At 42.5% G+C, this 26,404-nt stretch overlaps 1 protein-coding gene across 1 annotated transcript in view; it reads left to right on the top strand.

Moving 5' to 3' along the window:
* Positions 1-4,592: 4,592 nt before the first annotated feature.
* The window catches only part of plcd3b (phospholipase C, delta 3b), a 43,736-nt gene continuing 21,924 nt past the window's right edge, over positions 4,593-26,404 (top strand). The window contains exons 1-3 of the mRNA XM_080747869.1: positions 4,593-5,051; positions 18,015-18,070; positions 19,472-19,583. Coding sequence (XP_080603995.1) covers positions 4,958-5,051; positions 18,015-18,070; positions 19,472-19,583 — 262 coding nt within the window. The 5' untranslated portion in view covers positions 4,593-4,957. The remainder of the gene's footprint in view (positions 5,052-18,014; positions 18,071-19,471; positions 19,584-26,404) is intronic.

Consider the following 26,404-nt stretch of genomic DNA (forward strand, 5'->3'; position numbering starts at 1 on the left):
AAATGTACTTAAAGTATCAAAAGTAGGACTACTCATTGTGCAGAATTCCCATTTCAAGTTTTCAAATGTTTAAATAAATATCTTTTGAAAATAGCAGATCTACAAGCTCACAATGCGTTGCATCACAACGCATTGTGAGCCTGTAGATCTGTTATTTTCAAATTAAAATTGAGTACACAAAGTGCCGTTTTCAGAATCTAGTTGGCCCTGGACAGCAGACGTCTATTTGTGTCGGCACTTTGGACACATGCACGCGGGGAGATCTGCTCTGCCACACTGCACTCTCCACTAAGCGGGAGAGGCGTAAAATCAATTTCTGTTGACATTTTCGGACATTTTCTGACATTTTCAGACTCTTGTTGGCCCTGGAGAGCAGACGGCCCTTTGTGTCGCCAATTTAGAGATATGCACGCGTGCGGGGAAACCTCCTTTATCACACCACACTCTCCGCTAAGCGGGGGAGGCGTCCCCTCAATTTCTGCTGGCTTTCCAGTGCAGCCACCCGCTCAAAAAAGGGTAATTTTCGGAAATTTTCAGACTCTAGTTGGCGCTGGAGAGCAGACGGCTCTTTGTGTCGCCACTTTGGAGACATGCACGCGTGCGGGGAAACCTCCTCTATCACGCCACACTCTCCGCCAAGCGGGGGAGGCGTCCCCTCAATTTCTGCTGGCTTTCCAGTGCAGCCACCCGCTCAAAAAAGGGTAATTTTCGGAATTTTTCAGACTCTAGTTGGCGCTGGAGAGCAGACGGCTCTTTGTGTCGCCACTTTGGAGACATGCACGCGTGCGGGGAAACCTCCTCTATCACGTCACACTCTCTGCTAAGCGGGGGAGGCGTCCCCTCAATTTCTGCTGGCTTTCCAGTGCAGCCACCTGCTCAAAAAAGGGTCATTTTCGGACATTTTCAGACTCTAGTTGGCGCTGGAGAGTAGACGGCTCTTTGTGTCGCCACTTTGGAGACATGCACGCGTGCGGGGAAACCTCCTCTATCACGCCACACTCTCCGCCAAGCGGGGGAGGCGTCCCCTCAATTTCTGCTGGCTTTCCAGTGCAGCCACCCGCTCAAAAAAGGGTAATTTTCGGAAATTAATTAAAATTAAAATTAAAAAAAAATAAATTTTTTGGGTTTGTGTGTGATTGTGCATGGCCTGAACAACAGCGCCCCTCCCTTAACATGTGTGGTCACAAAAGGTACTGTAGGCTAAATAGATATAGATACACCATAAAAATGCTATTATACAGCATACGATTTGTGAAAGTGACAAACGGGCTTCACAGTTATGTCAGGTGTGTTCATATGCTGATGGTGATGCGATTTCAGATCAATTGCTCCAGCCACCGAGGAGAAACGCTGAGACAGACAGACACTCACTCAGACATTCGCAAAATTATAGTTTAGATGGAGTTGGAAGCATATTTTAAGTAAGATGAGCTCAGCTTTTCACATTCTGAAAATACCTGCCATTTCCCTTGGAGTAGTAACAGAAAAAATAATAAAACAGACAAACAATGGTATATTGGGGGAACTTATTAATCTTTCTCAACACAGACGTGTTGAGAAAGATCAGAAGTGAAGTGCGCCAAAGAAAAGGCCGCATGAAGACGAGATTCAGGCTTTGATGCTACTGCAAAAGCAGTATAAAGAGAAAGACACAGAAAGTGAAGCAGGAGTGAGAATGTGGCACAACTTGTGTACGAAGGATGCAGTATCATGGGATGCAACGGGGGGAATGATTAAGAGCAATATAACAACTAAAAGCATTTTGTATTATGAGCTTGTTCTAAGTTCATCATCCGCTTCAACACCTGTAGCATTTATGATCAGCGACACTCATACACAGCACGCTGTGGAGGAGATCCTCACGGAATTGAGGGCCAGTGAGAGGGACATATTTGGTTGCAATGCAACACCTGTTCAGATCAATAGTGACAGGTCAGCATCCAGTCTGAAACGCAGAAAATGCCGGGAGGGGAGGAAGACCATGATCAACCAGACAGTCCACATGACATTGAGGGTGATGATGTATTTGACTGTAAGCACATTCCTTTAAGTGCATCTCCCTTCAAAGACCATTTTGAACAAGTAAGGACTAAAGCCAATCAAGCAATGAAAAACACCAATGACACAGGTATAAATAACTATCATGCAGAAACTATTTTAAACAAACTGTTCACATTCCTCCCAAGTATTCCAGTATGGTCAGATCTACTCTCAGGTGATTTGCAGAGATTCTCTGCAGACTATGCTGGTCAAATAAACCAATGTAAGAAAAGCACAGCGATCAGTGAGGCTAAGCCGTATAAAGAAGCGTGGTGTATAATAATGACTAGAATCTGAAAATGTCACTTTTTTGAGCGGGTGGCTGCACTGCAAAGCCAGCAGAAATTGAGGGGACGCCTCCCCCGCTTAGCGGAGAGTGTGACATGATAGAGGAGATTTCCCCGCATGCGTGCATGTCTCCAAAGTGGCGACACAAAGAGCCGTCTGCTCTCCAGCGCCAACTAGAGTCTGAAAATGTCAGAAAATGTGACTTTTTTGAGCAGGTGGCTGCACTGCAAAGCCAGCAGAAATTGAGGGGACGCCTCCCCCGCTTAGCGGAGAGTGTGGCGTGATAGAGGAGATTTTCCCGCACGCGTGCATGTCTCCAAAGTGGCGACACAAAGAGCCGTCTGCTCTCCAGCGCCAACTAGAGTCTGAAAATGTCCGAAAATGTCACTTTTGTGAGCAGGTGGCTGCACTGCAAAGCCAGCAGAAATTGAGGGGACGCCTCCCCCGCTTAGCGGAGAGTGTGGCGTGATAGAGGAGGTTTTCCCGCACGCGTGCATGTCTCCAAAGTGGCGACACAAAGAGCCGTCTGCTCTCCAGCGCCAACTAGAGTCTGAAAATGTCGGAAAATTTGACTTTTTTGAGCAGGTTGCTGCACTGGAAAGCCAACAGAAATTGAGGGGACGCCTCCCCCGCTTAGCGGAGAGTGTGACGTGATAGAGGAGGTTTCCCCGCACGCGTGCATGTCTCCAAAGTGGCGACACAAAGAGCCGTCTGCTCTCCAGCGACAACTAGAGTCTGAAAATGTCCGAAAATTACCCTTTTTTGAGCGGGTGGCTGCACTGCAAAGCCAACAGAAATTGAGGGGACACCTCCCCCGCTTAGCGGAGTGTGGCGTGATAGAGGAGGTTTTCCCGCACGCGTGCATGTCTCCAAAGTGGCGACACAAAGAGCCGTCTGCTGTCCAGAGTCAAATTTGTAAAGGCTATGCACTCCAGTGAACAGCATTTATCCATGTATTATGTTTTTATGTTATTAAAACCTTTCTTTTATACCCAGAAACCTAATTTGCATTTTGTTTGTTCGTTTAGATACTTAATCTATATTTGTAACGTCCATATTATGACAAAATTATCCGTTTTCAATGTTTTTGCAATGGCTTTAGGGGTACTCTTATTCTGAAGAGATCGGCGCCGGAAGCCTTATTTCTGCTAACGCTATTTCTGCTCATTTCACATAGGCGTGTTATTCAATGTGGAGCTTTATTGGCATGAGAAGACATACGTTTAATACATTGCCAAAGCAAGTGTCAAAAATGCAATAAAAACAGTTGAAAATGGGGAACATTAACATATACAGTTGGAGGGGCCGAGGGGTATAGCATTGTGTTAAACAGAGCTGTGTCGCATTATATGCCTACAGGGTATAAAGCTTTTGGAACAAATAGCAGCATTGTTTTTTTTTCTCAATACAATTTAAATAGTATAAGAAAAAGAAATTAAAATGCATTTAAGGTAGCAGCTCTGTTTTCACACACACACACACACACACACACACACACACACACACACACACACACACACACACACACACACACACACACACACACACACACTTTTAAATTGCTGCTGCAGCTGTCCAGTTTTAGTATGAACATTAATTCCGGAAAATTGTGTTATCGGGCCCATGCCATACGGCCAGGCAGGGGGAACCCCTGAGGGGTTTCCAAACCTTTTACCTCAAGACCCAAAATTTAGACGTTTGCCCGGAGCGGGACCCAAACTATAGCAAGCTTCGCAGTTCACACCGCGTTGTGAGCTTGTATCGGCTATATTTCACTACTTCTTAAACATTTGGTTATGGAATTTTAAGTTGTTTTTTCTTTGATTTGAAAATAGCCTACTGGGGGGGAAATCATAGAATTTTGTTTTTAATTCATGATTTATTTTTGTTTATTTGGGAATGTTTTTTGAAAATGTTTTGAAATTGGCTAATAATTAAAAACTAAATGTAGGAAACCCAAAAATAAAAGAACCCATAAAAATGAGTCCGCGACCCACAAATGGGTCCCGAACCAGTGTTTGGGAACCAGTTCCATATACGGCGCACAATCTTTTTCAGGTCAGTCAGCTAACGTTAGAGGGCATCATTTCATTACAATGGTCTATTGTTCTCAATCACTCATATTACGACAAGATTAACACTCTCTCCACATCATCATCGGAGGAAATGTAGGACGACAGACTCCATGTTTCCATGTTCACCTTCTCCTAGATTGGTGTGGTTAATGGTTAGCACACGGTCGAATACATAAACATCAGTGTAATTTCATCCTGGGAGTTGCAGTGGATATGCTACATGACATGAGCCTAATTCTAGGCTCTAATCCGGTTTATGCTGCAGCCGCTGAGTCCCAGTAACCACTAACCAGCCCCGTGACATCATCACTTGAAAGGGATTGAACAAGTCTTGCCTTTTCTCAAGAGGATAAATCATGAGGCGCACTGCCGCTGGACTCAGTGTGGAGATTGGAGAAGCTGAAGCACTGGGCGTTTGTGTACAACAACAGCTGCATGCGTCCAGTGATCTGTGGGTCTGACTCTGGCAGATTGCTGGATTAAGTTGTGCGTGCGACAACAAGAGGCGTTAAACGAAGCGAATACACGCGGAGATCAAAACAAGACTGTGCAGCATGTTGGGAAGCGGCAAGAAATTAGCTTCTCATCCTGTGAAGAATGGAGCCGGGACGTCCGAAGCGAAATCAATTGACCCTCTGAGACATTTGGGTAAGTTCTTTATATGACGTTGCGTAGAACAAAACCTCATTTATCTGGGTGAGATTGGAATGTAAACGCCGCCGAGAAAGAACTCATTGTTAAAGCAACTCACTGCACTGTGAGTTTATCCATCCCATTGATTCTAATACAATGCATGGGAGGCTATATCTAGTCTAGCCCTTACTCCTTACATTTTAAATCAGGATCATTAAATTATAATCAAATCATAGACTCGTTGAACACATGAGCACAGCACTGCTGCACCTTCAGTTGCAGACAGCAGTCAGTGCAATGTTTATTAAAGATATTTGGTATCTAAGAAACAAGACATTTTATAGGCTATACTTCTTGATGACCACACACTGGACTGGCCTATTACTGGGTTGTTAATATTAATGTAGCCTACTGATGGGCTGGTTAGGGCATTCTGATGACAAAACACTGGATTGGGTTATTCATATGTTATTAATGTTAGGCTACTAACAGGCTTTCCTATGGGTTCTGCTCTGATGACAACATACAACAGGACAGATTTAGAATTTCTTATGTAACTGCCACACTTTCTTATTCCAAGTGTAAGGAGTTTGAATACATTAATTATTAAGGTATGTCCAGGGGTGTCGCACACAAATTCTGTGCCCTGGGGACAAGGATTCACTGTGGAATGTCATAGGGGGAGGGGGCTTTTCAAGGACCCCCCACCTTGGGCCCTACTGTAGTACTGAGTCCCACTTTGCCTCTGAATCAGTGAAGAAACTTTACACAGTCATATTATTGGAAGACAGACAATCCCCTCAGACTGTCAGAGAAACCGGGTGGGAGATTAACGAGAGTCACATTTTGACCAATAATCTGTCCATGGCATAAGCCAGTTTGGCTGGTAGCCAACCGTCAGTTTTCTGTCCCGCTAGTCAAATGTGCCTGACCGCTAAAATAGATAGATTTACTGCATTCATTGCTGCATGCAAAGAGCCAGCTTGCACAGGTCCCTCTAGGGCTCTCAGTCTCACCAGGGACGTGCTGGCCATTGGGAAAAGCGGGACAATTAACTCCCGAACGGCCGGTTCATTCCCGGCCGGTCCAGGCCGGCCATTGGGGAAAAAAATAAAATAAAATGTCGGGCTTTGTTCCATTTTGGGGGCTGTCGGCCAACAAAGTAAATCGTCACTGTCGGGCAGAAACCTCGTATCTCCAAGTTTCAAATGTGTACATTCATTGTTTCGCAAAGCAAAGCCCTGCTTCATCATACAAGGCCGTCGCACAAAAGTAGTGAAAACAGCCGATCTACAAGCACACGACGCCTCGCGGTGTGAGGCGTTGTGTGCTTGTAGATCGGCTGTTTTCACTAGGTTAAATCATTTTTAAAATGATAAATACAAAACAAACGGTTTTGGACATACAAGGTTTCCACCCAACAACGGCGAAATATAACTCATGTAAATTGCCCACTGGCTTGTCACTTTGTCACAAATCTTTGAGTAGCAGCAGCGCTATAGAGAGATATCTCTCTCTATAGCGCGCAATGAGGGCCTCTCCAACTCTTTTCCCGGGCTGAATCAGGGGCCCAGCACGTCCCTGGCTCTCACATGGATAAATCAGACCGCCCCTGTACTTATAACCAAAGCTAAATGAGCACTCAGGTTCAGAGCTATTCTTTCAGGCGAGGCTCGCCTGCTTCGCACACTGTAATGATAAACTAGTTGGACCCACGCTCAGCGACACTGTAATAATAGACTGTGACAATGCTATGTATGAGATCCCGTTTTTAGAGTGAACAGTATTACTGGTACTGTACATTTGGTTCAGATGGGACATCCATCAGCAACATTCTCCTATCAATTCATCTCACATTTTCATCATTTGGGCATGAAACCTTTACACAGCCAACCAAGCCAGTGTATTTATGTATTTTCTCAAAGAACACAAAGGTACAGTAACTAACTACCGAGCTTAAACTATAGCTGTGTTAACACACCACATCCTTGCGTAAAACCAACAACGCAGTGCCAGTACCACCTAAAGTCTCTGTAAATGCCAGTAACGGCCTGTTAATGGTAAGACATCTGCACTGTGCCCACACTTTGAGTCACTATACTAAACCCTTGTGGTTGTGTTGATGCGCTCTCATGTTTGATGGGGATGTAACTGTATACCGTTTTAATACAGATTAACTCTCTCACTGGGTGGTGGGGATGTAATGGCATGCAGTTTTATGGTATACTTGCGGTTCCTATAGTTCATCACCATCCCTGTACAATGGTGTAAAGTAACTAAGTACAGTACTTAAGTACAGTTTTGAGGTATTTGTACTTTGCTTGAGTATTTCCAATTTCCAATACTTTAACTTCCACTACATCTCAGAGGTAAATATTGCACTATTACTCCACTATCTGCTACTTTCATAAGATTTTCATCGATTTTATACATTTGAAAACTTGAAACAGGACATTCTGCATAATGAGTACTTGTACTTTTGGTAGTACATTTTGATACCAATACTTCTGGTACTTTTACTCAAGTACACTTTGAATTCCGGAACACAGTCACACCAAAGTATGGGTGTCACTTGCCAGCTGATAAGCAAAACATTTGAGTGCTTTTTCCACCACTGTCCCTGTAATAATTGCTTGTGGTTTTAACCATCACTTTAAATATTTGATGTAAATGTTAATGCTTGCGAGTTTTGGATGGACACAATTTCATGCCATGACATCCCCTTCTGGGTGGCATTAACCACAAACAGGGTGATTCCTACCCAGTGCTCTGTAGCAGGCTATCTTCATTGTTATTACAGCTTGGCTCAGCAGTGCTGAGTCAGCACTGTATTTAGTAAGTGGGTCAACAATCTCTCTTTTTGTCCTTAGAAGACCTCTGCAAAGGAGGAAATAGTGTCTCCTAATATTTGTTGCTTATTTCTGTTTTAACTAAACAACACCGAATAAATGTAGTTTAGTTTCCTGGGAATAAATCAATATGCATCCTGGGTTAGGAAAAACATTTGGCTTTGGCTTCCATTGTTGTATTTGGCGTTTGCAGCTTATTATGACCAAATTCTATATATCCACACAGACATCTTCTTCCAGTGGCCTCAACCTTTGCACACACCATATTCTGCTTTCTTGTAAAGCTTGTGTTCATTGTGGTCATTATTCAAGGTTATTATTCAATGCTGTAATACACCTTGTACATAACCCTCTATAAGAGAATCAACTGAAAATATGAATGAAAATGTAACACAAATACCTCTGGACAGAATTCACTGTCCGCCCAACAGGCCCTAGCCTAAGCCATCTGAGGTGAGCGGAGTGTAGACAGCAAGTTCCCCTCGGGGTTCCTGCGGAGCACAATAGAGGTGGCTGCTCTAAGGTCTAGTCACTAGTGTATACTGTAGTTACATGTAACCTATCATTAAAGCTTGTACGTAGATTCAAATGCATAGTGTGTGTTTGCGTGGGTTGTGTCATGCACGTGTGCATGAATTTGTCAATGCTGGACATCCTGTTGATGAATTGCATTGATCACATTATGCCATATCATAAACCGTAACATAACTCAAACAGACGTAGTTGCAAAACTTCCATTAATGGTTCACAAATACCATATAAAAATATAAAATCTGATAATAATATTGGCCAAATGTGAACGTGTTTGCAAGGCACAAGCCAATATAATCCTGTTCAACAACATGTTTGCACCAACCCACCAGTTGAGAAACTGTAACAGTGCCTACTTGACTTCTGGCATGAGGCTCCTGTACGTCACACCATCTTGCACGTCTGTGAGGATGGCAAGGCCATCTGTTTTGTAAGCTACATTCAAATGTTTCTATTCCTTTACACAATACTTGAGCAATGTTGCTCTCCTGGACTTCTCATTTTCACTATTGTTCAGACTATACAATCGAAAACACATGGTGTACAATTTTCAGTGGAAAATATCATTATTAATATTGATTGTTTGTGTCGTACGCCATGGTTGTTTGCTGAAGTGCTTGGACTTTAGCCCAGTCCAAACAAACGGTGTGTGTACGTGTGTGTTTGGCTGGTAGGCTATGTGTGATCCCTGTATCAAGACTGCTCTGTCAGTATAGTGACCAAGCCTTCCTAGACTACACTGCGGCTACTGTTAGTCAGCGTGGGCCTTACTGTTGCTATATTTATGAAGGAGAAGTGAAAGGCTTTTGGGCTGAACACATACAGTGACTTCTGTGTGTTTTTCTTTAGGGAGGAACTGATTCAGTTCTTGAAAGTGTGATATACGGTATACAGGGGATCTTTGGATGCAATACACTTGGCACTTTCCACCACACACACACACACACACACACACACACACACACACACACACACACACACACACACACACACACACACACACACACACACACACACACACACACACACACACACACAGTCACACACACACACACACACACACACACACACTGCATCCGCCAGTTTCACCTTGCAACATTTGTTCTACCTCGTTATGTCATGTGGCCTTTCTCATAAACAGCTGACTGAATTACGGTATATTTGTGTCAGGGTCTAGAGAAAAGGTACTCATGTAGGCAAGTTGTGAAGTCCAGCAAATTAACAAAATAGGATTGGTTTTGGATTTTCCGTTTTTATCCTCTTTTTCCATATTATCCAAGTGTTAAATGTGTATGTTTGAGATAACCTGATTCCGCCAGATGTGAAGGCCATTCCTTTTTTCAAGCTACTTGGCAGGTGATTTGGATGGGACGGTCTGTCTATCAGCGTCTCGGCTTGCTAACTCAGTTTAGGTGGACACATACGTAAGTGTGTAACATTTTACTTTTTAATATCTTATGACAAAACAACTAAGGAACATTTTTTTTGCACTATTCAGTGTAAAAGCACCAAATTTGTGAACTGGTTTGTCCACCTGAACTGGTTGAACTGGTTGGTCCACTGATACAAAAAAAACCACAAAAATACCTTTGTGAAGGTATAGCATTTCATTTTCACTTTCAGGCCAGACCATCAGATGGAAAAGGCAGTCATCTCATGTTAAGACTATACAACAATAGCTATTGCAATATGATCCAAGGCTCTCATCAGGTCCTCTGCATTCTGAAAATGTTCACCTGTGATCACACTCTGTAGCACTAGCTCAGCCATCAACTGCAGGGCACATTCTGAAGGAACTTCGTTGCCATTCAACATCTTGGCAAAAACATCGGACAGGTCACCAGTCAGCTAATAGTAAACCTATACTGTACTCGGAGAAGGGCTGCTAGGAGGGCCTGGAGATCATCGCCGTCTGCGCGCCGTGGAGAGGTGGTTGTAGTGGCAGGAGGCTCCGAGGGAAGCCAGAGACAAAGGAAACTCCCGGAGGATTGACACCCGCATCGACTCGCTCCCCAGGGATGGAGCGAGGTGGTAAAAAGGGGGCAATGTTTGCCGGGTTGTTTGGTGAAAGCTGCTGCTGGGGTGGGAGTCGTGGGACCAAGGGTTGTTGCCCCCGGGAGGAAGAGGAGAGCCGTGCCAATTGTGGGGACTGGCGTAGTGACTGGCGTTCAAACTGTCAAGACAAAGCGGGTGAGTGTTTTTGCCACTAAATTCTCACCAGACCTTGATGCCGAAACATTATCTCTATATCTTAAAGGACAACTTTATTCTTTTTACAACAATGGTTCATATTTTAGATTGTAATTAGAGAAAAGAAAAGATGGGTGTTAAAATGTTTTCATTTACTGCTTTCTATTGTTTTAGTGATTTTAACTAGTTACTTTGTAGACTTTGATTTCAGTGGTTGCATGCTTACAAGAGGCTATGATTTCTTTGGACACAATAAGCTCATTCCCAAGATGCACCACAATCTTTCATGGGCAGATGTGACTTATGGGGGCTAGTAGTGTCACTGTAAATAGTAATAAAGACATCGCTGGCTTATTGTGTCTTGATTTCCCACTATTTTCGTGGGAAATCAAGATAGATCAAGATCGCTGGTTTAATATGGATCAATCTGAAATGAAATACTACAGTTTCACTAGTAAAGATTGTAGAAAGCAGATTTGATGCATTTCACTTGATTATTGTGCATATAATCTCAATTCTGGAGTTATTGGGCATGAAGGGGTTGATCTAAAATGCCTTAATCATACATTTTGTCATAAAATATTGAAATGATGAGCCATGTTGGACGTTGTGGTCATTTCTTAAAGGAGCGTGGTTATTTTAGGGTATTTCATCCCGGATAGAACATTTCTCACAGTTCTTAAGTTGTTCCTTGGGGTCATATTAGCTAAGAACAGTTGAGATATTCTCTCCTAAATGAAGTGCATACATATCTTAGCCAGGTCCTCTACTACAGTTAGGACACACTGTTGGCTTAAAACAAGATAGCTTGCATTCCACACACTATTGGCTTTTACCACTGACCAGTGTGTTTGATCCATGCATCCATGCAAGGACAGTAGGTTTGATAACAGTTAAAGGGATATTCCACTTAAAAAAACCTTTGGTAATTTTATCGTCTAATCAGGCTTTTATGAACACCCTGAACAGTTTTTAATTTGCTTGATTCAATATTTAGATATTTGATGTAAATTGTATCAGGCCCTCCAGGCCCAGTTCCTCTCCACATACACACCCATTGTAACTTCAAACTCCATTTTAACCATGATAGATTAATTAAAAAACACCCATTATCTTTTTCTGGTGACTCATACTACCCTCCTAATACGTGAGCAGGCCGTGTTTTTTTCAATAACTTTTTTCATTTATTTTTAATAATTCATTTGGAAAATGGAAAAGATTAAATACAATAAAATATTATAAAAAATAAATGAAAAAGGTTATCGAAAAAACAGCCTGCTCACGTATTAGGAGGGTATTATGAGTCACCAGAAGAAATAACGTGTGTTTTTAATGAATCTATCATGGTTAAAATGAAGTTTCAAGTTACAATGGGTGTGTATGTGGAGGCCTCCTGCAAGAGGAGGGCCTGGTAACATTTACATCAAATATCTAAATATTGAATCAAGCAAATTAAAATCTGTTCAGGGTGTTCATAAAAGCCTGATTAGACAATAAAATGACCAAAAGTTATTTTGAAAGTGAAATATCCCTTTAAGTAAATAGCAACTGTCAATGTGTGCCCCGGGAAAAGTTCTGTCTTCTCCTGAAATGTCATGTGAGAAGTACACTTTACTGTATACCCCTGGTTTTATTTACGGTAGTCTAAGCTGATTTTGTGTAGTCTAAGAATATAATACAACTTCATCAGTTAAAAAGCCTTCATTCAAAATTCAACATACAGTGATCTGTTTCTTATTGCTATCTCCACACAGGTGTGTCAGTCGACTTTCAAAACTACATTGTTTTGTGTAATCCTTTTGTCATATTAATGACACTCACAAGCATGTTTTTTTTTTGGAAGGATAAGCAATGCTCATTTACTGGTCATATACAGGTCAACCTTTGGCTCAAGCGTATGTTTCAAGAGCTGGAATTTAATCCACAAGCTCAATGTCGCAACACACAGCATCATACAGTAGACTGGTCATCGTAATTTCGACTCATTCAGCTGTTGATGGAGAAATCGACATGACATAATGCGGTTGAACAGATGTCGGCAGGTCACAGAGGCGTCAGTTGGGTCTGGTAAGGTATGGCAGCTGCCATACCTTGGCTACAGCGGGAAAGAAATGTACTTCTTAAAATAAATTCATCATGCCTGTTGCCAAGGTATGGCAACATGATGTCATGTTGCCATACCTTGGCTTTTGATGAACTGACGCCACTGGCAGGTCATAGCGGGCAGATGCAGAGGAGGTTTGGACCACTGGTGGATTCATTCAAACTGACAGTGAGCATTTAGGCGTTGTTATGATGAGGCGTAGCAGTGAGCAGTTACAGCATAGCACGTGTTTGCTGTCTCAATTAGAGCTTAAGTAATCCTCAGTACCAGTGGTGGAAAGTAACTACATTTACTTTAGGTTCTGTTAATTACAATTTAGAAATATTTGTACTTTTTCCAATTTCTTTTTCTTTGACTTCTACTCCACTACATCTTGGATCCAAATACTATACTTACACTACATTTATTTGAAAACTTTACATTTATTTAAAAACAGTTACTTTGTAGATTTTGATTATTATTACAAAGCATACATTAACCACTTCAGCCATACGTGCATTTCGACCTTTTGAAAACAGACGATCTACAAGCTCTTGTCAGCTTGTAGTTCTGCTATTTTCTAAAGAGTTTGAAAACTTGAAAAAGGACATTCTGCCTAGTGAGCACTTTTACTTTCGGTACATTTTGATGCCACTACTTTTGTACTTTTCCCCAAGTACATTTTGAATTCCGGACTTTTATTTACAACAGAGTATTTCTACATATTGTATTGATACTTTTGACAAGTATTGATACTTTTCCCACCACTGCCAGGTACCAAGACTAATGTCAAATGTTTACAGGAGCCATCTGGGGACAGTTCCGTGATATACCGTACAGTACAGTATATGAGTATGTTGAATATTAGAGTGCATCTGTGAGATTTGCGTATCTGTTTGCTCATGTAAATATTTGTTCAACACACCAAGACCTAGATGTCCTGATTTATTATACATACAGTAAGAGTCCACACATTTGTTATAATACAAAGTTGTTTGGAAATATAACATCTGCTTTCTTGCCCAGGGCTTATTCAACACAGACATCACGTACAGTATGTCACAGCACACACTGTGTACGCGTGAAAGTCTACTACAGTGGTGTAAAGTAACTAAGTAGATGAGGTATTCGTACTTTACAGAGTATTTCCAATCTCCATTAATTGTACTTCTACTCCACTACATCTCAGATTCAAACATAGTACTTTTACCCCACTACATTTATTTGAACACTTTAGCAACTAGTTACTTTGTGGATTTTGATTACAAAACATACATTTTCAACTGGCAATTTTGGCCAGTTGAAAATATCCGGTCTGCTATTTTCAAAAGATGTTTGTACATTTGCAAACTTGAAATTAGTATTTCTACATTACAGTATTGATACTTTTACAGTAAAAAGAAGTATACTTTTCCCATAACTGGTCTACTATTATCCACCGAATAATCGGCCGAACTTCGGAATCGGTCGATACTCGCCTTGTTGACTGCTATCAGTGTATTGACAAATAAGATGCCATTCACTGTTGCGAGTGACCAATGATTATCCGTTGGTTGAATCGAAAGACAGTTTGACGCAGAGCAGGGCTATATTATTTTTGATCATGAAGATTTATTAATTTCCCCGGTCACAAATCACAGTGCTTTTATGCATAGATATTACACACACAAGGCAATTATGATCAAAAGGGAACTAAGATATTGAAAGAATAGTTGATATAGAGATAATTGCTCAACCAAATTATGTTGTATGTATACTGGTGAAACCCACAGTGTTAATCCGTAGTGTTAATCTAATCCCAGGAGTGTGCCATTATTCTGTTTACAATTGCACACTCTCGGAGTGGCGGTTTTGCTGTGCGTAATGTATATCCCCAAAAAAGATGTTATGGTATATGTGTTTATGTGGACATGTCAGAGTGAGGATTTTACTGTGCATGTGTATATCCAGAAGAGGTTTAGGTATGTGTTTATGTGGACAACTGGACCTCCAACGTGTGTTCCATGTATGAGTCCTGTGTGTGGTTGGAGTGTGAATCTTACATCATGCAAAGAGCTCCAGCCCCGCTGACCCGACCCTCCAGCAGGCAGCTGACACGGTGCCAGAGATATGAGATAGGAGCAGCGTTGATTTAGTTAAAGTTATAATATGTAACTTTTTTTATAAAACATATCTTAAAATTGTCCTAACTATTAAATCGCTAAAGTTTTAGAACCCCCACTCTGTTAATTTCAGCTCCCAAAGCCTTTTCTTTATATGTGTTCTACTGAGCCCTGGTGGCCGTGACCGGGGCTGTTTTTCCCGGCAAAATTACGTCATATGCATCATTCTGTACACGTGTCTCCCTACCGGCCAATCAAAGCCCAGATCATACACTGCTGAGCTCTTCAGGAAGTACACTGCAGTGTTTACACTGGGCTAGGAGTCTAGCATGTAACTCCCCAACCGAGGCTCGTAGAGGGACACGAAAGACCTCTATGGATAGGTCTCGGCGAGGCGAGGCGGACGCGGTGGTCTGAATGCCCGGTCCGCGGCGAAAAACGGCCGAAAAAAGCAGACGCGACCGCGGTTTGCTCTACTGCTACTGACCACTAGTTGAGCAACTTACACAGTATAGCTTTAACTCAAACTATGACAAAAAATGTTAGTCGACTAGCTTTTTCGCTGGTGAAAGCGAAATGAAAACAAAATAAAAACTAAGTTACAGTATGATGACTAAGACTATATACCAGTAAGACTCCCTAATCGGGAGATAAGCGACCGGCAGGTCGGCAACCTCATGGTGGCGCTAGAAGAGGGGCATGTGAGAAATCAGGGAAGGTTGTGGTTCGCCAGCCAAGGAGTGTGTTTGCAAAGTTTGGCATGGATAGGGGCAACGGTGCCGGAGATAAGAGTAGGGAAAACCTATACTGTATAAATTATATTGACACTTTGATCAACAAGTAAAGATTAATGTAATAGGGAGGGACGAGGGGACAAGTCATTTTATGTTTGGTTGCGCTCGGGTGTTGCGCTCTGAACATGGCGGATCTACAAGCTCACATTGCGCCACGCTACGACGCGTTGTGAGCTTGCAGATCGGCTATTTTCAGCATGCAACCAAGTGTAAAATCAGGCATTACGGTGCCATCAAGGCCCACCAAAATAAAATCAACTGTAACGGCGGCTGGCATTTTGGGGGGGGGGGGGCTGGCATTTCGCCTACCCTGAATATTAATTCCTGAAAATGCCCCTGTAGGGCAGCCCACAGCCCATGTCTTGGGGAGCCTGGGCTTTGTAGAAATCACACTGCACGACCTCTTAACATGGATAAATCAAGCACGTTTTAAGTGCCTCATAACGCACAGTTCATTTCTCTAAAAGGCAGCAAGGGGTATGAAGATTGTGACTGGACTAGAACACTTAGCTGATTGCAGGATCCACTTTCTAGCTAGCTTGTCCTTCTCTGTCCAGCTTCATTCTTATCTCAGTCTCTTTGTAATGTACCGCACGCCCCATTGGACAGTCTCACTGCTTCTTCTATTCTTACTCTTCTTGTCTTGGTAAATTCAACGTCATCTCTCTCTCTCTCTCTCTCTCTCTCTCTCTCAGAGTTGACTGTGACTCAATTACAGAGCACTCTATGGTCAGCCTCTAATTCAAGAAAAGATCTCTCCTCCTTGATTGTTTCTGTCCTCTTGTTTCATTCCATCACCCTTTTCATCCTTCCAATACGTTTCCGTCCGTCTATTAATCTAATCGAGTCTATTGTGACAGCCTTCCCGCTCTGCCTGTCTGGGGTTGGTACCAGCGTGATCTATTATGAGAGCGACGATACACTGGTGCTGGAAGCAATTTCCCCATTCATTTCATCCATAGACATTTCAGAAAGTATTTATTTAAACGTCTTTTAAGCCTCTGACAAAGCCAACCCGGGTGCTGACGAATCATGACAATAAACACTTTTTTTTTGCATGCAGCGATAATTTAAAAGCTGAAAAAAAACCGTTGTGTACGAGTCCCACATTTTTTAATATATATTTTTAAATAATTTGAAACAAAAGTGGGATATTTCCTCACGACCTATAAACATTGGTCCGCGTCCCACATATATACAGTAGGTCCCTAACCAGTGTTTGAGAACCAGTGTTTTAGGGGAGGAAAGACTACTGCAAAACATATTCTTTGGGGCATTTAATTCATGCGTGGACTCCCTCTTTGTCGCTTAAAACTCACCTGGTATGACATGTGACCATCTGTCTGTCTGGGTGCAATGGTTTACAAAATTCGCGGTTTGGTTCGGTTTGATATTTTGGTGTCACGGTTCGATACAAAAAATAAAATGTCCTTGATTTATAAATGTATTTTTATAACCACGTATTTCTTTGTTTTAACTTTGAACAATACGGTACCCAACCTCTAGGGTAGTGGTTCTCTAAGTGGGCTCTGTGGACCCCTAGGGGTCCTTGAGGGGTTCCAGGGGAATGTGGATGTGGAGTGGTATTGTATTGTATTGTTCGGTACAGGGTCATTCAGTTCGGTACACCCTCATATTGAACGGTTCGATATCGATACATGTATTGTTGCACCCAGGGGCATAGTTCTGCCGATTTAAAATGACTCCAATACGGAAGTAAAACTTCCTATGATTGGCCGCTAGTTGCGCTGTTTTCCCCCCCGGCAGATCACAGAAAGAATCGTTCTCCATTGGATCCCATTCATTTTCCCCTTTCGTGTTTTAACCTTAATTAACATTTTTATGAATACTTTATGGTTCCTATCGCTAGTTAAACATTGCCTTTCAATCACCATCATATGCGTTTGTCGAAATTTGGTCCAATTTATTTTAAAATAAATGATAAAGTTGCGGGAGGCGTGGCCAACTAAACTGATACCAGCCGGCTGTGTTCTTCTTTGTGTGCTCCGACCACATTCTCCCATGTATCCCTGCGGTTGCACGTGACCGTTGGCAGCCAATAGCCTCCTTTGCTGCCTTTGGTGCCAATCTATGATGGCAACACCCATGCCAAGGACCCATATTGTGTCATTTGCGCTGCATAAAAACCAATGGCTTCGCTTTGTCCATATATTTTATACAGTCTATGGTTGCACCCCTAGTGTATAACTGCATTATATGTATTTACAAGTATATCTCTATCTCCTTGTCTCCCCCTCTCCATCTCTCTCTTACACTCTCCTCTTCTCTCCACCTCCATCCCCCTGTCTGTCTGCCTCTTCTTCCTTCCTTCCTTCCTTCCTTCCTTCCTTCCTTCCTTCCTTCCTTCCTTCCTTCATCCTTCCTTCCCTCCTTTCTCATCTTCTCTCTCCATACTTTGGTTGTTCCAGGAGTGGAGGATGATGAAGACGTGAAGTTAATGTTGCAAGGCTCCTCTATGGTGAAGGTATTCCTCTTGTCTCCTTATTCTGCTGCTTCAATCAGCCGCGCATCTCAAGTCCTTCAATTATTCCTATTTCCTTCACTTGTTTCCCGTTTCCTTGTCTGTTAGTCCCGCCCACTGGGAGTTGGCCTATCACCTGTGATGTTGTCATCAGAAATGGCCAATGGGACGTCTCCTCTTCTCTATTTCCTCAATGGGAGGGACGCAAGGAAATAGGAAATAGGACTGATTTAAGGACTTGAGACTCAGCTCGGTGACATCTGTTCCATGTATGTTCTCTGCTTCAATATCTGTAGGATGTATTAGTTTAACTCTCATCATACTATATATATATATATATATATAAATATTAAGGCTGGGCGATATTAGGAAAACCTTCGATATCCAATAACGTTGTTGAATACCTCGATATCGATATTACTCACGATATTAGTAAAAACAATTGCATTATATCGTTTTTAATGTGTTTCTGCTTTAGGTCCACTGCCTGCCTAAACCAGATAATGAATATCATATCCATGCATGCACACTGCACAGTACACATAGAATAAAGAAATGAAATGCCTTATTCCCATTTTCCAACAATGGTTTTATTGAAATAACCGAACCTGGTTACAGATGGACTGCTTTTTCATTTCAAGCCGTCTTCGTCGATATGTATACCTTGCATGTTGATGATACCTCGATTATCGATACATTTTCGATATATTGCCCAGCCCAATATCTCTCTCTCTCTCTCTCTCTCTCTCTCTCTCTCTCTCTCTCTCTCTCTCTTATATATATATATATATATATATATATATATATATATATATATATATATATATATATATATATATATATATATATATACAATGCTTTGTGTCACTGTTTTTGAAAGAGTCCATTTTAGTCCATAATTACAGTATGCCCAAAATAGTTTGAAAGTGGTCACTTACTCTTGATCTTTTGTAGATCCCTATGGGTTCATGGTTCGTTTTGCCTGATTCACTGCCTTCTTTCTTTTCAGCTTTATTGTTAATCACTACTTTTTCTGTAATCACTTGTGCTTAATGTTTTGCCCTGTAAAGAACTTTTGAGCTGCATTTCATGTCATGAAAGGTGCTATACAAATAAAATGTATTATTGTTACTATTATTATTATTATGGACAAATTCGACAACAACATATCATTGTTGTTGGGTGGAACTGGAAACCTTGTATGTCCAAAACCGTTCGTTTTGTATTTGGCATTTTAAAAATGAATTATTAAGAGGCGTCGTAGATGTGCTTGTAGATCTGCTATTTTCGACAGAGACGATATTCTAAGTCTAAATCTCATCAGTTGGTGGCCCGTGGCTCAAATACCGAATAAACGATGGACCTGAAAATGATGGATTTTCCACTCTCCTCTATGTCTTGAAGGTGCGCTCCCCTCGCTGGCAGAAGAGACGCACCCTGAAGCTGCTGGACGATGGAGTCACGGTCTGGTGTCAGTCCCACAAGACCTCCAGCCGCGCCAAGGAGCTGCAGTCCTGTGAGTAATCTGAGTATAGCACTCAGGGGCGTCACAAGGGGGGGGAAGTGGGACTGAGTTACTAGGGCCCAAGGTGGAGGGGCCTGTCTTTAGCTATTGAAAAATAGCAGATATACAAGCTCACATCGCGGCACCGAGTGCCGCGCTGCAAGCTTGTAGATCTGCTAGTTTTGAAACGTCGTGGAAATGTGCGCAAATCTTTGAATATATGTACTTTTTAAGCGAACATTTGTAACTAAAATGTTGCTTCTGGGGGGTTCCTGGAACTAAATGTTTTGAGATGGGGGTCCATGGCCAAATACATATCTTCCTGTGGGTCCTTCACTTGAAAAAGTTTGAGCACCACTGACATAGAAACTTAGGTTTTTTCAAAAAACATTAGAAGGATTTGAAATATTCAGACTCTGCACAGATTTTGCAAAAATAGCAGATGTACAAGCTCGCGATCTACAAGCTGAGCTTGTACATCTGCTATTTTTCAATAGTTAAAGCACAAAATGTGAGTGAATTCTTGTACCCAGGGCCCAGAATTTGGTGCGACACCCCTGATAGCACTGGCTCTGCGTGTGCCGGCGTGTGTGTTTGTGCTCGTACTGTAGGTTGGGTTGCTTTGGTCAGTGTTTCTCAAATGGGGGTAAGTGTACCCCTAGGGGTACGCAGAGGTACTGAATGGGGTACGTGAGAAAGTGGAAAATGGAAAGACAGTTTAAAGTAAATGTGCTGCAGGATGCTCTAATCTCAAGTCTTTCACTCCTTTTTTCCATCTGTAATATTAAGTCATATCCTTCAATATATTCTTCTAAAGGTGGGTTCACAGCATCGGGTGGATATCGCTCATGTCCAAAATTGCAACTTTTCAGGATTCAAATTCAAAAGATGCAAAAATAGTAGATTTAGAAGCTTAAAATGCAACTTGTTTTAAGCTTGAAGATCTGCTAGTTTTAGCTTGTTTTGTATGACACTGCAGTATGACAAAGTATGATATTAATTCACCCCCCAAAAAAGTTAAAATATGGAGGTTTTCTGCCAGACAGCAACACTAGTTTTCTCTTTTTCTAAGCAACATGTTGTAGTCAGGTAAAGGGGGTACTTTGATCCAGAAATCACAAAAAGAGGGTACTGAAGCCAAAAAAAACGTTTGAGAACCACTGGTGTGGGTGTGTGGCTGTGGCTCGGTTTGCATCAGTGTGTGTATGAGTGTGTTTGTAGTAAGCCTTGCGGTCCGCGCGTGTGTTGTGTTTACCGTATGAGCGTGTGTGTGTGTGTTGATAAGTGAGTCGGTGTTTATATAGGTCAGCTGGTGAAATTGTCTGTTGGAGTGTATCTTTACAGTGCCATGAGTCACGTTTACCAGCCCTGTTCACTCTGGCTCTGACGAAAACATATATTTACATAATGCTACGTATTTCACTTAGTCAATGTTTTGATTCCACACAGCTTACAGTACCATGAGTGCATATATTTACATATAGACCAAAGTGCCAATTAAACCCCTAACCACTTGCACCCCAGCGTCCATATTCTGGGGGGAGTAAGTAGTAAGTAAAGCCTTGCCGAGCCATGAGGCCCATAGGGCAGGAGCCTATCTCCTGTTTCTGTAGCGTGAGGCAGCTCGGTGTACAGGTACAGCCCCTTGGACAAGGACTTACCCCCAATCATACCCTTGATGCTGAGTGCCAAGCAGGGAGGCACTGTCTGGGTCCCAGTCTTTGGTATGACCCGGTTGGGGATCGAACCCCGGCGACCTACCAGGCTCAGGGCGGACACTCTAATTCAGGGGGGAACTTTGGCCATAGATATCCCATCTACAATCGGCTACAAGCTACCGATCTTGTAGGCCGACATTTTTTGGCAAAGCGATTTGGTGCAGACTGAAAAAAGTGGTCAACGTTTGGAACTCACTTTTGAAGTCCGGTTCTCTGAGACTATAGGGGTTTTAGTTCTTAAACGACAACTTTGTTTTTTAACATCAAGGGTTCATATTTTAGATAGTCATTAGAGAAAAGAAAAGATGAGTGTTCAAATGTTTTCATTTACTTCTTTCTATTGTGCCTGGGGGCATGCATGCAAGTGGCTAAATATGTATTTTTAGACACAATAAGCCCATTCCCAAGATGCACCGCAATCTTTCATGGGCAGAGGTGACTTATGGAGGCTGGTGTAAATAGTATCAAAGATATTGCCGGCTTATTGTAGCCTGAAGTCTATGGTCTGGAAGCAGGCTAGGCTTATTGTGTCTAAAAATACATATTTAGCCACTTGTACGCATGCCCCCACCCACTGAAATCAAAATACAAAAATCACCAAAACAATAGAAAGCAGTAAATGAAAACATTTTAACACTCATCTTTTCTTTTCTCTAATTACAATCTAAAATATGAACCCTTGTTGTAAAAAAAAAACAAAGTTGTCCTTTAACACTGGTGATGTAATGGCCAGGCTTTCCCCCTGTTGAGGCACACGACTGCACATACTGTAAAACCTCATGAACAGTTCTGTGTTCGCTGCTGCTATGTCCACAACAAGCACGTCTTTAAGGCATCATATGGTAGCAAGCAGGAATCTCCTGGTCCGCATCCACCGAAATGGTAGAGCCGAGACGCGAGCAGCTGTACTGCGTTTGTAAGATGAAACGTACTGTATAAAAACACAGCTATAATAAATTGTACCTCGCGCCCACACAAGCACACACGCGTGCACTCTCCTCCCTCGGCTATCTCAGGGTCACGGAGCACAGATTACACGGTGCCGGATCTATTTATAAAGGCCTGCGGCCGACTCGCAGCCCATCCTAAGCGTAGATCAAACAAGTCAGATTATAGGACATCACATAGCGGTGGGAGTTGGCCCGGCAGCAGCCTGTGGTTTGGTTGTGATACATGGTTACCATACGGCGCAGGGCCCCAGCAGTAGGTTGGCCTCCCCTGTTATAGCGCAGGGCCTTTTAATTGCCACAGGAGCACATTCCCGCATGATGTGGCGCTGCGTGTGTGCCTGTTAGAGGTGGGACGTTTGCGAACAAATCAAGTTTTTTGAACGGCTCTTTGAAATGAACGACGGGATCCGGTTCGCAGTATAGGGAGCCGTTCCCTTTTTTGAGGAGAGGGGGAGTAAATTCTTTACTTGCAGAGTATTTCTACGTTCTACTAACATAAAGATATCAACACTCTAACTATCAACACTCTAACTAACAACACTCTAACTAACAACACTCTAACTAACAACACTCTAACTAACAACACTCTAACTATCAACACTCTAACTAACAACACTCTAACTAACAACACTCTAACTAACAACACTCTAACTAACAACACTCTAACTAACAACACTCTAACTAACAACACTCTAACTAACAACACTCTAACTAACAACACTCTAACTAACAACACTCTAACTAACGTAAAAGTATCAACACTGCAATGTAGAAATACTCTGCAACAAGTAAAAGTTCGGAATTAGAATGTACTTGAGTAAAAGAGTAAAAAGTGTATTGGCAAAATGTACCAAAAAATACCAATAGTAGAAAGTGCTCATTATGCAGAATGTCCCATTTCACAAGTTTTCCAATGAATAAAGGTGGTTGCACACTGCTGCGTTTTTCGTTGCGAAATGCGTTTTTCAGGACAAGGAGAGAGAGGGAAATAGAGAGAGCAAGGGACTGAGTGGTGCGCGAAACGGGCGGCAGTGTGCAAACGTGACTGACACAACGTGAGGTTGATTTTTTTATTTGCGTGCTCCGAAATTCACTCCGATATTCGGCCCGAAAAACGCAGCAGTGCTTTAGATATAGAAAAGTCATTTGAAAATAACAGATCTACAAGCTCACAATGCGTCGCAACGCATTGTGAGTAGATTGTCTATTTTCAAATGGCGGAAATGTATATATGGCCGAAATGTATACAGGGTTGAATTGATTTGTAATTATAATCAAAATCTACAAAATAACTTGTAACTAAAATGAGCCAGTCTTTTGAACGGCTCTTTGAAAGGAACGGATCCCATAGATCCGGCTCACTTCAAAGAGCCATAAATCCCATCTCTAGTGCCTGTGTGTGTGTGTGTGTGTGTGTGTGTGTTTGCGTGTGTGTGTGTGTGTGTGTGTGTGCGCGCACACTCTCTGCTCTAACCACCAATAGCTGGGTGTGTCTTTCGTCCCTCGCTCGCATAACACCCAGGAGTTAGCAACGTTATTACAGACGTGCCCCTTCGGTATCAAAGACTTAGGAGTGCCCGCACATTTGCCTACAGCTTTCAAATCACAAGGTACTTTCTTTGCAGACATACACCCATACACACCCATGCAGAGAGACAGACACACACACACACACACACACACACACACACACACACACACACACACACACACACACACACACACACACACACACACACACACACATGCTCGCTCGCACACACGCACACAACCTACACAAACCCTCACGGAGGATTCAATGGGGAATTTAAGGTAAACGTTTCTACTACCGCAACGTGAGGCGGGACTACGGCTGCTATGACGCAATCGCCGTTGCCGTTCAAACGGAGTCCCACCTCTTTTACTGAACGCTTTGGTTCCCATGGTGACGCGTCTATGGAGCAGACGTTTTAGGCGCAACGTGGAAAGGGACCTTCTGGCGTAGTACAGACTGCTGCGACGGCGGCATGTTGATCTATCGAGCGCTGATCATTTCCGGTTGCCGTTGTCATCTGCCGTCGCCTTACTACGCTTAAATAGCCTAATATTTTGCTCAAGGGAACTTCGGCAGGGTGGGTATTTTGGGGTAATGGGAATCGAACCCGTGACTTTCCATTTACAGCATCGTGGAACCAGCCCTGCTAGCAAGCATGAACAATGTTCCATCTCTGTTCTCTCCTATTTACAATCTGCACTATTAATATGTACAGAGAAAGTTACACTGAGAGTTTACAAATGAACCGCAAGGATCTATTTGGGGCCATGTGTATCACTGTGTGTACACTGTCAGAGTTCAATTAACATGTACTATGAATGGTTATTACCTGCATGTCATATTTTGGATCAAATTGGCTTTTTTTATAAGCATATCGTCACTGTCGGGGCAGAAATCTCGTATCTACACGTTTCAAATGTGTATGTTTTTTTGCAAAGTAAAGCCCTGCTTCATCATACAAGGCCGTTGCACAAAGGTAGTGAAAACAGCCGATCTACAAGCACACAACGCCTCGCACCTAAATCATTTTTAAAATGATAAATACAAAACGAAGAGTTTGGGATATACAAGATTTCCACCCGACAACGACCATATAGACCTTCTGCAACTTGCCGTAAGTCTTGTTGTGAGGCTGGACACGGAGAGAATAGACGGCACAATATAGACTCTGTTAACGGTTGGAAAAGCGACGGGTAAACACCAGCCCGTGTTTGGTCAGTGGGGACGCCATGTATTCATTTAGCTCATTCTGATTTATTATACCTGTACAGTGTGTGTGTAATTATAATACCGTTAGCAAACCCACACTGACGTCTCAACGTGCAGCAGTGTAATGGATGAACAAACACAAAGAAAATAGGTACTGTACATCTCTGTTTGTGAGCCAGAGGCAAATAATCATCTGTGGAAATTCTATTCCAAGGAAAGTTATTTGTATTGCTTGTGTGTACGTGTGCGTGTGCCAGGGGGAGAGTTCCGCCGATTTAAAATGAGCCCAATACGGAACTAAAACTTCCTATGATTGGCCGCTAGTTTCGCTGTTTTCCCCCTGGCCGGTTGCAAAAAGAATTGTTCTCCATTGGATCCCATTCATTTTCCCCTTTCGTGTTCTAACCTTAATTAACATTTTCATGAATACTTTATGGTTCCTATCGCTAGTTAAAAATTGCCTTTCAATCACGATGATATGCGTTTTGTGAAAATAAGGTCCCATTTATGTTAAAATTGATGATAAAGTTGCGGGGGCGTGGCCAACTAAACTGATACCAGCCGGCTGTGTTCTTCTTCGTGTGCTGTATTTCGGGAGGCTTCGACCACATTCTCCCATGTATCCCTGCGGTTGCACGTGACCGTTGGCAGCCAATAGCCTCCTCTGGTTGCATTTCAATCTATGATGGCAACACCCATGCCCATATTGTGTCATTTGCTCTGCATAGAAACCAATGGCTTCGCTTTGTCCATATCTTTTATACAGTCTATGCCGTGTGCGTGTGCGTGTGCGTGCGTGTGTGTGTGTGTGTGTGTGCGTGTGTGTGTGTGCGTGTGTGTGTGTGTGTGTGTGTGCGTGTGTGCGTATGCGTGTTTGAGTGTGTTGGGCCTGTGGCTACCTACTTCTTTATTACAGAAGTGACAGGTGACAATAATCCAGGAATTGAAACCAACAGCACGGAAGTGTTCTCCTTTTATTTATTATTGTTTTGATAGGACAGTAGACTGAAAGGAAATGGGGAGAGAAATGGCAGCAGAGGTCGCCTGGAACGGGACTCGAACCCACGACAAGCTGTCAGTCAGGCATCACAGCCTAGGGGGTGATGTCCGGCTCCTTTTTAAGGATCAAAGCATGGCTTTTAGAAAATGTTGCAGAATAGTATGGTCACTTACTGTATATTAGCAATGCTGTAGGCTGTGGTATTTATTGATGTACTGTCTGCCTATTATGTATTTTGTTGCAGTTTTGTTTGTCTCAGACAACGGAACACAATGGAAATAAGTTGCACGACTGATGAACATGATGTCACTTGTTTTTCCTGTATAACGTCTAATAAAATAGACGTGAGTCTGACTTTACACCATACAGATGGATCTAGCCAGGTGTGTGTGTGTGTGTGTGTGTGTGTGTGTGTGTGTGTG

Source organism: Nannobrachium achirus, assembly GCF_963921795.1.
Source record: "Nannobrachium achirus genome assembly, chromosome: 18".
NCBI classification, from domain to species: domain Eukaryota; kingdom Metazoa; phylum Chordata; class Actinopteri; order Myctophiformes; family Myctophidae; genus Nannobrachium; species Nannobrachium achirus.